Source organism: Orbicella faveolata, unplaced genomic scaffold (assembly GCF_042242905.1).
Source record: "Orbicella faveolata isolate gen_17 unplaced genomic scaffold, um_ofav_v1 contig_4, whole genome shotgun sequence".
Taxonomy (NCBI): Eukaryota; Metazoa; Cnidaria; class Anthozoa; order Scleractinia; family Merulinidae; genus Orbicella; species Orbicella faveolata.
This window is the reverse complement of record NW_028301569.1, coordinates 5,798,873-5,810,303: the sequence shown is the minus strand read 5'-3', so window position 1 is coordinate 5,810,303 and position 11,431 is coordinate 5,798,873. Positions and strand designations below refer to the sequence as shown.

Below are 11,431 nucleotides of genomic sequence, written 5' to 3'. Positions count from 1 at the left end.
GTATGTTACGTCATATCTTACTAAGGCGGTTTCCAAACTAAAAGAATTGATACAATAATTTGTATTTGGTACTTTTTGGGCTTTGCTGTATTCAGGTGACAAAACTCACAACGAATGAACGCTGACGATTTTGTACAGAAAAAGATACAATTATGATAGAATTAGAGTTGCTTCCACGAAAGTAATAGAAGAGCTAATTAAAAATAGTACAAGACGAAAAAAATAATAGAAGAGCTTATCAAATCAGAATTAGTTTGAAAGCTACTTTGACGTAATCGTAAAAGAGGTTTATTTAATTAGTTCAAGAAAAATAAGTCCAAGTCATTATGCTGTTTACTGAAATGAATATAAAGACATTGATGTATCAGCAACAGAAAAAATAACGACAATGACAATGACAAGGCAAAATAGCCAGTGTAAAAGCACTCCTCGTAGAATCGAGTTAAGCAAGAAAAAAAAAATTGATTTGTGTATAACTTCTCTCAAAAACATGGTATTCCCTTGGGTTCTTTCATAAAGGCTAACCTTCTTCACTGTTTGTTGTCAATATGGCATAAGGCTTTGTCATTGCTTTTAAGCAAAGTTTATTTAATCACATGCAAAGTGAACAGTAGTGTAAATTGGGGCCGTTTGTTGTTAACGGAAAGAGAAAAAGTAATTTGACAAAAATTCAGAAGGACCTATATAATGTTAAAGTATAAATAATGGGTGTAAGGTGGTTCACCTCAATTTTGTTAAAATTCTCCTGTCTGTTGAACGAGCCACCAAGAGGTCTGAAATTCAGGACTGGAAACAATCTTCAACTCGAGGTATTTTCATGTTCTGCAAAAGGACTTGACGTTTTTTGAAAGAAATGATTACGGACAATTTTAAAAGAGAAAGATACAACGGTCGAACAAAATTTATTTTAAAAAAAGAGACAGAATGGCTTTTTTTACGGTTTCTTTTATTCCCATTGACATCGTTCCTTATATTTTATCTTGATTTCATTCCACAGACGCTTACAGGGTCAGGTAAACCGTGGTATCTTATGAATCAAGTTGAAACAGAACCTCAAGGTACGGGCATTTCTTCGATTTTTGTTAACACAGTCAAAGATAAGGTTTACTTTTAGAAAGACACTCCAAAAACAGAAACAACAACAACAACAACAACAACAACAACAACGGGGAAAATTTTCAATGAAAGAGAAGAGACGATGAATTACTTTTCTTTTTGCTCTATTAGAAAGGCACTCAAAGAAAAAACTAAGGGGGAAAATTTTCAATGAAAGAGAAGAGACGAGGTACTTTTCTATTTGCTTTACGTCTGTAATAAATAAAACATGTTGCAAAATTGAAGAATCGTACCCAAGATATGAGAGAAAATCTTTTTTAATGTGCAAGCTTGACTAAAATCATAAGATGGTAGAGGGAGTTGTCCTATTTTATGAATGGCGTGATTTTTTTTTTACCATGGAACGTGAAATGGCTAGTTCTTTTTCACGTTCTTCATGATTTTGTGTGTAGATAATTTTCCGTGAAATGAGAAATGAACGTTTAAATCGCCGTGAACCGATACTTTGAATGTCTTTTGACGCCTGCCATTACGTAATAAAATTTAAAAAACTGCGACAGTTAATCCATTTGATCCCTTTGCATTAATCTTAAGTGGGACGCGGTTATTTCGTTGATGCGTGCGGAAACAACAACCGAAAAAAAGAAAATAATAATAATAAAAGCAGTACAGGATTTGGAAGCGCGATGTCGAACAAGGCGCTGCTTTTGGACAGTACTGAAACCATAGCTACCTATTTTATTTCCGTGAATTGTTAAAGGACTTTTTTTATTTTTCGTGAAAGGTGATTAAAATCCACCCTCCTATAGCACCCGCAAGATATTTGACACTTTCCATTAAACCAATAACCCGGAACTTTCGAAACAGGGCCAAATGGTACGGAAATGTCCCTGAAGAGCTTCCGACAAATCTAAAATTAATAATTTCCGAATTGTTAGCCATTCATTTATACATAGATCCTTTATTGACTTTTCCTAAAGTTACTTTTCAAAGACAATAACCCCTAAAATGTTATATTATAATAATAAGCTACCAATTAATTGCAGCAAGAAAAGGAAAAATAATTAATAATCTAGAAAAAAAAAAAGTTCCCGTTTAAGGTTATACTTAAAAACAGATATTGAATTTAAAACTTCAAGGAAACTGCACAGCGAGTTCCACATATTAACTATTCTGTGATAAAAAGTCCTCTGACCGCTAGCTGATTTGAAAAGTGGCGTGTGTAGCTTTTGTGCTTTTTGTGCGCCCGCTTATTTCTCCTCGCCTGATGAATTGGGATGCCGAGAATACTGTGGCACTGTCAGACACTTAAAGGCCATGATAGGAGTACGTAAATATAGCTAGGTTGCTACTGGCAACCAATTAAGCTCTTTTCTAACTGGCGAAATATAATCGTAATTACGCGCGCTGATCACGATACGAGCGGCAAAGTGAAGAATGGCTTGTTATGACGTTTGGATGTATTGGCCCATACGTTTAAACAATAATGTGACACTATGAACTTCGACTTTTTTTACCGTGTTTTCAGTTGGAATTAACGGAGGGGTGCAAATATTCAACTGGAGAGAAGTTCTAACACCAATATAAATACTGGAATTTGCAACAAAAACATCATGAAATCCAAACTCGAAATGAGACAGAAATTTAAGCTTTAACTATATACCAAATTTGCGTAAAACAGTCTTTAAAAACACTGTCACCATAGAAACGTCAGGTCAAGTGTCCAAACAATTGATATATCAAACTGACTCCTGAAGATTTTTAAGAAAATTTACAAAGTTTGTCCATAATAGCTTGAATACTGTTTTTGTAAGAAAAAGTTAAAATAAACGTGATCAATTTTTACGTAACTTTGTATAGATCTACTTTAACTTATTATTCGGTCAACCTTGCAGCCGCGGTTGCAAAAGCTCTTAGGTTTCCCGTGTAAGACGTAATTATTCCCCAACCGTGCATTGGATAAGGCGTGGTATATGGTCAACGCGGCCAATAGAGCGGAGTTTACTAAAATTATCTTGAGGAGGATCATTCGTTAACCCTTTGAGTGATTACTTTCTGTACTAAAGCTCTTTCTTCACTTTCAGGAACAACACCTTACAGAAAGCCTCGTTGTCCAACCCAAAAGAAAAGTGGAAGCGTCTTCGCTACGAGACTTGAACACAGAATTTTGACAATATAAATAGAACCTTCACTCTTAGCCCAGCTAGTAAGAAAACGTCAACAAGGGAAAAATGGAAGTGGTGAACCTAACTGGCTGCGCTCCAGATCTCATCAAATCCCATGCCAAAATCATTATATTATCAGTAAATGTTCCCCTATCGATCATTGCATTTCTGGGGAACGTCCTCATCATTCTTTCTCTCTTAAAACCTCTATCATCCCTTCATCGGGCATCAAAACTTTTGTTTGGATGCCTCGCTTGCACTGATCTGTGTGTTGGTATCATTATACACCCTCTTTTCGCTAACTTTTTGATGACACCAGAACACTCAGAGCGTTGTTTTACGGCTCAAATCCCTTTAGCTACCCTAGGTATATTATTTTGTGGAGTGTCTTTGAAGACACTGTCTGCAATAAGTGTAGACAGATTTCTGGTTCTCAAGTTGGGCTTAAAATACAGAGAAGTGGTAACTTTGAGGCGAGTGCAGATCGTTGTTGCTGGGTTTTGGCTTTTAGACTCAGTAACTGCGTTGGTAATGATTTTCAACGTTCGGATTGCTACAAACATAACCTTCGTAGTGTTGATACTGTGTACTGTAACCTCGACGGTCTGTTACACGAAAATCTACATTGCACTTCGCCATCACCAAACTGCTGTACAAGACCAAGGGCAACAGAACCGGGAGAGAAATGCATTGAACATAGCGCGATACAGGAAAACAGTGTCCAGTGCATTGTGGCTGCAGCTAGCATTAGTGGCTTGTTATCTTCCACATGGTATACTCCTATCGATTCTTGCTATTTCTGGATCCGTTACGCCGTCTCTTGCTCTGACTTGGGCGTTAACATCAACTCTGTTTTTCTTTAACTCATCTCTTAACCCATTTGTGTACTGTTGGAAGATAAGGGAAATAAGAAAAGCAGTGAGGGACACGATAAGACAGGTCTTGTATTTCTGCGAGTAAAAGTACAGACAAGTGATCGACGAGACAACCGGAGCTGGATAGGAGAGTTAAGCACCGGGTGTATGTCCGGCGTGAATAACTTTCTGTATCTGTAAATATGATGTTCAGGGAGGCGCGGTGGCCTCATGGTTAGTGCGCTCGTCTCCGGATCGAGCGGTCCGGGTTCGAGCCCTGGCCGGGGACATTGTGTTGTGTTCTTGGGCAAGACACTTTACTCTCACAGTGCCTCTCTCCACCCAGGTGTATAAATGGGTACCGGCGAACTTAAGGCTGGGGGTAACCCTGCGATGGACTGGCATCCCATCCAGGGGGGAGTAGAAATACTTCTAGTCGCTTCATGCTACAGAAACCGGGATAAGCTCCGGCCTGATGGGCCACTTGGCTCGCATGCAGACTTTACCTTTACCAAATATGATGTTCACTTTAATAATGTTAATATCTGTAGATATACCAGCGTCTCTTAACACATGCTCTCAACTTGTCAGGATAGTGAAAATGAGCAAAATGTACATTTATAATAACTTTTCGTAGTGTAGCTTATGTTATTATTGCTTTATTTCTTTTGTATCTTCACTGTCCTTCTTAATTCTTGCTTACATAAATCGCACTGCCTGTAGATATGCAGCGGTTCTAAATTGAATGGGTTCTCTCAGCCAATGAAAATAGCGAAAGTGAGGGAAAAATGTAGAATTATTAACTGTTAGTTATTTAACAATGCTTATTTCGTTTCAATTCGTTAGTGTTTTTAATTAGTGATACTGGACTAAGCTGAAATATATTTATTGTTATTTTTCACTCATGTACCTACATATGTAACGTCCTTGTTAAATAATTTTAGTACACCAATAATAAACCCTTGTATGTAGCCATTGTAATGAGTTCCTAACTCAGTAATAAACAATTTATCCGCCAGTATCATTCCACTAATACGTAATTTTACCATAATAAGGTAAAAGAACGAGCAAAATACGAGCCCCTGTTGCACTGTAGAGCCCCGGTTTGACCGGATTACATACTACGGAAAGGGCGGAGAAACAATTTCCGAACTAAGCAACTCAGAAACAACCCGATACAAAGATCGAACATTTAGCGTACCCTTTCAATTAATCCAATCAAGTAAATGGCATTTTAATGATTTCGTTCGTGTTTTTTTCGTCATTCGGACTCGCCTTTTGCGATCGGCACGATTTTCAGATGTTGCAGGATACATATAGAAGCCGAAATACCAGAAAATAACGTATTGGTGTCTATAGAAAGTACCCGGCATGACTGGCATGGTTGAAATAAATTGAGTCCAAACAAACAAGTTGGACCTGTTATTTATCCCCAATGATTCACTACCCTTGAGCACCCCGTCTCGAAGTCATAAATGGGGAACATATCAAGCTCCCAGTCAAAGAACATTGAAAAGAAAACAAATAAGGTAAACAAATGGCAAATTTCCTCTAAGAGACGCGCTTGCAGGGAATCGTGGTAGCTGTATTCATCAAAACAAATATCCGGTCCAAGATGATGAATACAATTACCATGATTCCCTACAGGCGCATCTCATAAAGGGAATTGGCCATTAAACTTGCCAGACCATGAAAAGCGATGACAGCACTGTTTAGATCAAATCCTAATGTTCTGCCTGTCCTCCTTCGAAACCACCCCTCATGATTTCAAAATGTCTTTTCCCTAATTTGAGTCTCCTGGATTGACATGCAGAACAAAATCATCTAGTGTGTATTGCTTTCGAATTCACGCCACACGAAATGAAATTCTTGTTAGTAATCATTACTACTAGGATTTCTATGGCAATCAGCAGGTAATAAAGAAATGCTACCGTTATGGTGTAATTGTAATTGCCTACCTCGCAAGGATTATATCTCGTTAAGCAATACTCTTGCTAGATAGCTATTCTTTACTTTGACGACCGTTTTTGCCCTTAAAATGCGTCCTTGTTAATTTGATAAGGTACACAATGCCCACTTTTCTTAGATATAGGCCGGGTGTTTCACCGTGGGTAAAGATGTCGTTTTTGTTTGTGTAAGCCATACGTCAATTTCTTAAGCTGAAGTGTGCCGACTACATAAGTGTAAATTTAGAGAAAGAATAACCGTTCGTTTCCTTACCAAGCTGCTGGTTTAGTAATGGATAAATAGCTTGGCTTTTTATTTTCCATTGTTTTTGTTTTTGTTTTTTTTTCATGATATAATCAGACCCAGTGTAGAATAACATTTTTTTATGCATTTTTATCTTAGCGAATTGAGAAATATTTGATATAAACGCTCAACTGAGGAACAATGTTAGGAAATTCAATTATCCTTGCTAGATCAACGGTGAAGCTATAGTGCTGTAAAAGAGACACGGTGAAATAGAACTTTTGCGATTGGTGAAAGAGAAACAGGGATGCCGATTTCAGACTGTCTGGATACCTAGTACTCGATAGCCATTTTTTTACTTACTTCATTTGGAAAGAAATATCTTTGAAGAAATCGATAACCTGTCTGCTTTTTTGTGGAAGAAAAGGAAAGACAATTCAGGTCCAAGGTTATTTGAACAACTGCGGGATATTCATTTATATATAGAACGAACTAATAAAAACATACATATGAACAGATGTATTTGTGGTAATTACTCTCTGATTTACACGAATAAGACTATATTGTCAAACTTCAAATGGATCATTCACACCAGAAATAATGGCTTGGAGGTTACCACTGATTGCTGATGTGGTGGAAATCTTAGTTTCTGCTTGAAATTTTGGACTATTTCAAAGGTAGATATACACATAAAGGCAGTCCAGTCCCGTCTTGTTGTTCTTAGTGTGGCATAATTGTGTCGAGTCCTTTTCTTTTTATGTGCTTTGGTGGCATATCAGGCGAATTTTGTTGAGCCATGGTTTTGTTGAGCTAATTTATGCGTTGTTTTTCTAGCTCTTCCTGTATTGTTATCTACAACCCAAAGGTGCTTCTCGGATTTCACTCATTCTGCCGTAAATAGAGACAAGAGAGTAGCCCCAGCTTGTAACATTTGAATTTTGGAGGCTACAAAGGAAATTATTCTGGTTAATGTTCGCAAAATAAATATAGACAATGCTAAAGTTGCCTTGGCCTCAACTTGACGAGGAACAGCATATTTTGTTCAGAACAACATAACTGTTATCCTACCTGGCGACACTCGACGAACAACGAGCGAGATGCCGGAGGTCGGCGACCCATTTTTGGCGCCAAATTAGAAGCCTATAGAGACACAAAATGCTTCATATTTTTCACTTTTTACAATCTGATATGGTTTTTGGAATTGCAAATCCCTTTCCGTGAATACCAAATGCCATCTCCAGTGAGAAAAGTTGTCCGATTTCAATGCATTTCCCGTTAAAAAACATTGACGTAAGGACAGTAAAGTTTTTTCCGCCTGCTGAATCCTGATTGGTCAATTGGAATTTCAGGCGCGCCAGCCTTATGCAAAGAAAGGAAGCATCCTTTGCGTAGCCTTTCACGCAAATGGGGTCCAGGCTAGGTGGCCGCTGTCCTTTAGATTTGCTGTAGTATCTGCTTCCCATGAAGACTCACAGGTGGAAAGGAGACCACGAGGTCGAAAAGAGAAAATATGTATATATGCTCTGCTGATAAATCGAAGGCTTCGTTTTTTATTTGGCATAAACACGAGTTAAAGGGAAAAAGAGATGTTGTGTTGGTAAATGAAAGATTTCGTTTTTTATTAGGTATGAATACAGGTTAAAAGGATCGAGACGAATATTGCGTGAATGAGCGGTGAAGGATAGATGAAAGGGAAAGAAGTAACTTTTGCTTCGTTAGAATTTCTACTTGCGTAAATCTAAATCTGAATGTTTGAAAATATGACGCCCCAGTTTAATACATAAATTCTATTGTCTGTACATGGACATCTCAACATGCATTAACTGTATCAGTGATGTTACCTCATAAAGAAAGATTCTCTTTTAATATTGTTATGCATATCAGATACATAATTCTTTAACATGAATATAACCCTTTGCTCTTTTAATCTGTCATAATTTTGAGGTGTACAATGCCGACATTCGCTATTCCTCGCACCAGGTGTTTCGATGTAAAGACGTCTTTCAGGTTTTTGTACAAAGAAGTTGTAAAAATAATTTCTTCCGCTGGGGTTTCTGACCGCGTTCTACAGCTTAGCTGCAAAGAACTGGTTTGATTTCTTTTTCTAATATCAGCACATGCCTTTTCATATTTGAATACTTTTTCTCTTTAACTTTTCCAACAATAAATGTATGATACTATCACTTCACCTCACAGAAAATTAATTAGTAGAAAGTACGGTGATCCCGGTACCTTTTGATTAACCCATGATCAAAAAGCACATCGACAAGTGGTAACGAAACAATATGTAGTATTGAGACTCTTAATGGTGCCACTTATAGTTGTCTAGTGGTTTTCTTACATAAACTCGGGTAGCGTTCTAATGATATTGTATTGTATTGTATTCTATTGAATTTTGCCGACGCAGTTAAAGAAAAACTCTGTCAGGAAATTCATTAAACTGTCTTGACCAGTCACCGCGGTGTCTTTTGATTGAACATGGTCAAATAGCGCATTCACAACTGGACAGGGAAAAGTTCTCCAGTGCAAAGCGTTGAGAGCCTAAAGGGTTGCCACTTTAAAAAGAATATATAATAGATAATTAAAGCACGAAAAGATTCAAGCTCCTCATTGCGGATTCAGATTCACGAGCCGTTGCTCACCTTTTGATAAGAGTTTCTACTTCTCACGATATTTCTCCAAACTGGAAACGACCTTTTGACACCAAGACACACCAGTACTGGTGTGATACCTGTCAGTGATTACTGAATCGGGACAATACAACTTTGGTAAGAATTGTAGTCCCTGCTTAAGTTGCTACGATAAACACAGAACCTCCGCGCCACACAGGGCTAAGCGGCCTCAAAGTAGCATTAGTTCGCAAGCCTGTTATTTGGTTTAGTGTCAGTTGTACTTCCCGTAAAAAAGATGGCTGTAGGAGCCTTTTGAACCTTGTATCTAATTTATCGGCAGTGTCACGCATCTTATGAGTTTTTAGTTCATTCCTATTGAATTTGTATATTCCGTAACCGGATTAAGTCGCTTGATTATGTAATTTATCTTTTTTCCGCGACAGCCAAAAGTTCGGCTGGAGGATTGACAAAGTCTTGTAACCAACAAATGCGAAACTTCCTCTCTTACTTCCTTGCTAATTTGAAAGTTTCTTGCTCCTTAAATCGCAACCGGATTTACTGGACTGAAACTCCTCATTTGCTTCATTTTCAGGTAAGACATATTGAAGCAGTGCTGTCCGATACTAACAGGGTCAGCCCTTTGCCAGGTTGGACAGGTTTACAACAGAGAATTTCGATAATTGTACTATAGGAACATGAATTCTTGGCCTAACTAGGAGGAAAAATGGTGAACTTTACTATTTGCCAGCCAGTTCTCATCGAAACACATCAACAGATGGTCATATCAGCTTTAAATATTCCTCTATCCCTCACTGCATTTCTGGCGAATCTTGTGATCATCATTGCTCTTCAAAAACCATCTTCTCTTCATCCGCCATAAAAGCTTTTGTTAGGTTGTCTTGCGGGCACTGATCTTTGCGTGGGTCTCATTATACAACCTGTTTTCGCTACCTACTTAATGTCTTCTGAACACTATAAACGTTTTTGTTATCTTCAATTACTTATAAGTCCTACAAGTGCGATTTTCTGTGGAGTGTCATTGCTGACAATGACTGCTATAAGTGTGGACAGACTTCTTGCCCTGATGTTGGGACTACGATTTAGGCAGGTGGTAACTTTGAGGAGATTCTGGGTTCTTGTTGTTTCTTTTTGGTTTTATCATGCTTCGATTTCGCCCACATTATTCTTCAACGCCGACATTTTGATAAAGCTAATTAGCGTAGAAGTGTTGTTGTGTGTAATTATCTCAACTTGTTGTTACTCTAAAATATATTTCATACTTCGTCAACTGAACATCACGCTCAAGTACATGTGCAAGACCATGTCCACCGAGGACAACTGAACGGAGGAGGCATTGGAATCAATATAGCACGATACAAAAAGACGGTGTCCAGTGCACTATGGGTGCAAACAGTATTTGTTCTGTCTTATATGCCATGGGGTTTAACAACAGCTCTTGTTGTTACAATTGGACTGTCTACACCATCTTTTTACCTCGCCGTGTGCGTAACATTTTCTCTCACTTTGTTAAACTCATCTCTTAACCCATTTCTGTACTGTTGGAAGATGAGGGAAGTGAGAAAAGCAGTGAAGGACGCGATCAAAGGATTCTGGTGTTCGAGTTAACTGAGCAAGTCACTTATTTAGTTATAGCCCTAATAAAGCGAATTAACCCTATTAACCCTATCGCACTACTCAGAATTAACCTACGATCAAGCCATTCTTTTTTTTTTTTTTGCAATCTTTATTTTCTTGACATGGAGGCGAATACCATGTTTAAGACAAAAAGTAAATGATCGCGGAAAATTCATCTGATCACAGGTAAGCCCGCTGCTTTTGATAACCTGCTAAGTGTATCGGTTGTTTTGTTTTGTTTTGTTTTGTTTTGTTTTGTGTTCTATCTACAACAAGCCGCATTTCGCACTTGAAAAAAAAAAAAAAAAAAAAAACGCTTTGTGAAGAGTGCGGTCCGCCTTTAATTAGTGGGCTATTGTTAACTGTATTGCACCTTGGGATTTATTTTACCCATTCAACCGTTTGATTGACAGCAGCTCAAATCTGTGAAGAGACTCAAGTATTTCCAATGCTAACTCTGTTGACCAATCACAGCCAACTAGTTCTAGACATGCAAATTATTATGCCGCGGGTTAATAATCTCAGAACTGTAAGTACATGTCGCGAAAGACAATGGCATCCTGCGCGATGGACAGGTTTATTTCCAGTTGGAACTTGACGTGGGGAAGAGAAAGAGTCCGTTGACTCACAGCTATAGACCACCAATGTTACAACCACTAAATAAGAACAGCAGAATATAAGCATTACTTGTGTTCACTACAGGTACTTTGCTCGCATTATGACGTTATTTTTATTTGTATTGCTTTGTTTTGATGTTTGAAGGCAAGACGACGAAAATTTTGATGCAGTTGCGTTCTTGATTAAAGTATGAATTGCAAGAATATTCTGGATGTCATAAGCAACGAAGAACACGTGATAATCACGTCACTGATTTCCTAAATTTAGAGGCAGAGGTTCTTTGTTATTTACAAAACATTCG

At 38.0% G+C, this 11,431-nt stretch overlaps 1 protein-coding gene and 1 pseudogene across 1 annotated transcript; both read left to right on the top strand.

Moving 5' to 3' along the window:
- The first annotated feature begins 742 nt into the window (after nt 1–742).
- LOC149101219 (adenosine receptor A3-like) lies at nt 743–5,096 on the top strand. The gene is made up of 3 exons (XM_089276507.1): nt 743–809; nt 998–1,058; nt 3,141–5,096. Exon 3 carries the CDS (start codon nt 3,288–3,290, stop codon nt 4,179–4,181), a length of 894 nt encoding a protein of 297 aa, XP_089132633.1. The 5' UTR covers nt 743–809; nt 998–1,058; nt 3,141–3,287; the 3' UTR covers nt 4,182–5,096.
- A 4,505-nt stretch (nt 5,097–9,601) lies between these two features.
- Nucleotides 9,602–10,801, top strand: LOC149101218 (melanocyte-stimulating hormone receptor-like; annotated as a pseudogene).
- Nucleotides 10,802–11,431: the final 630 nt, after the last annotated feature.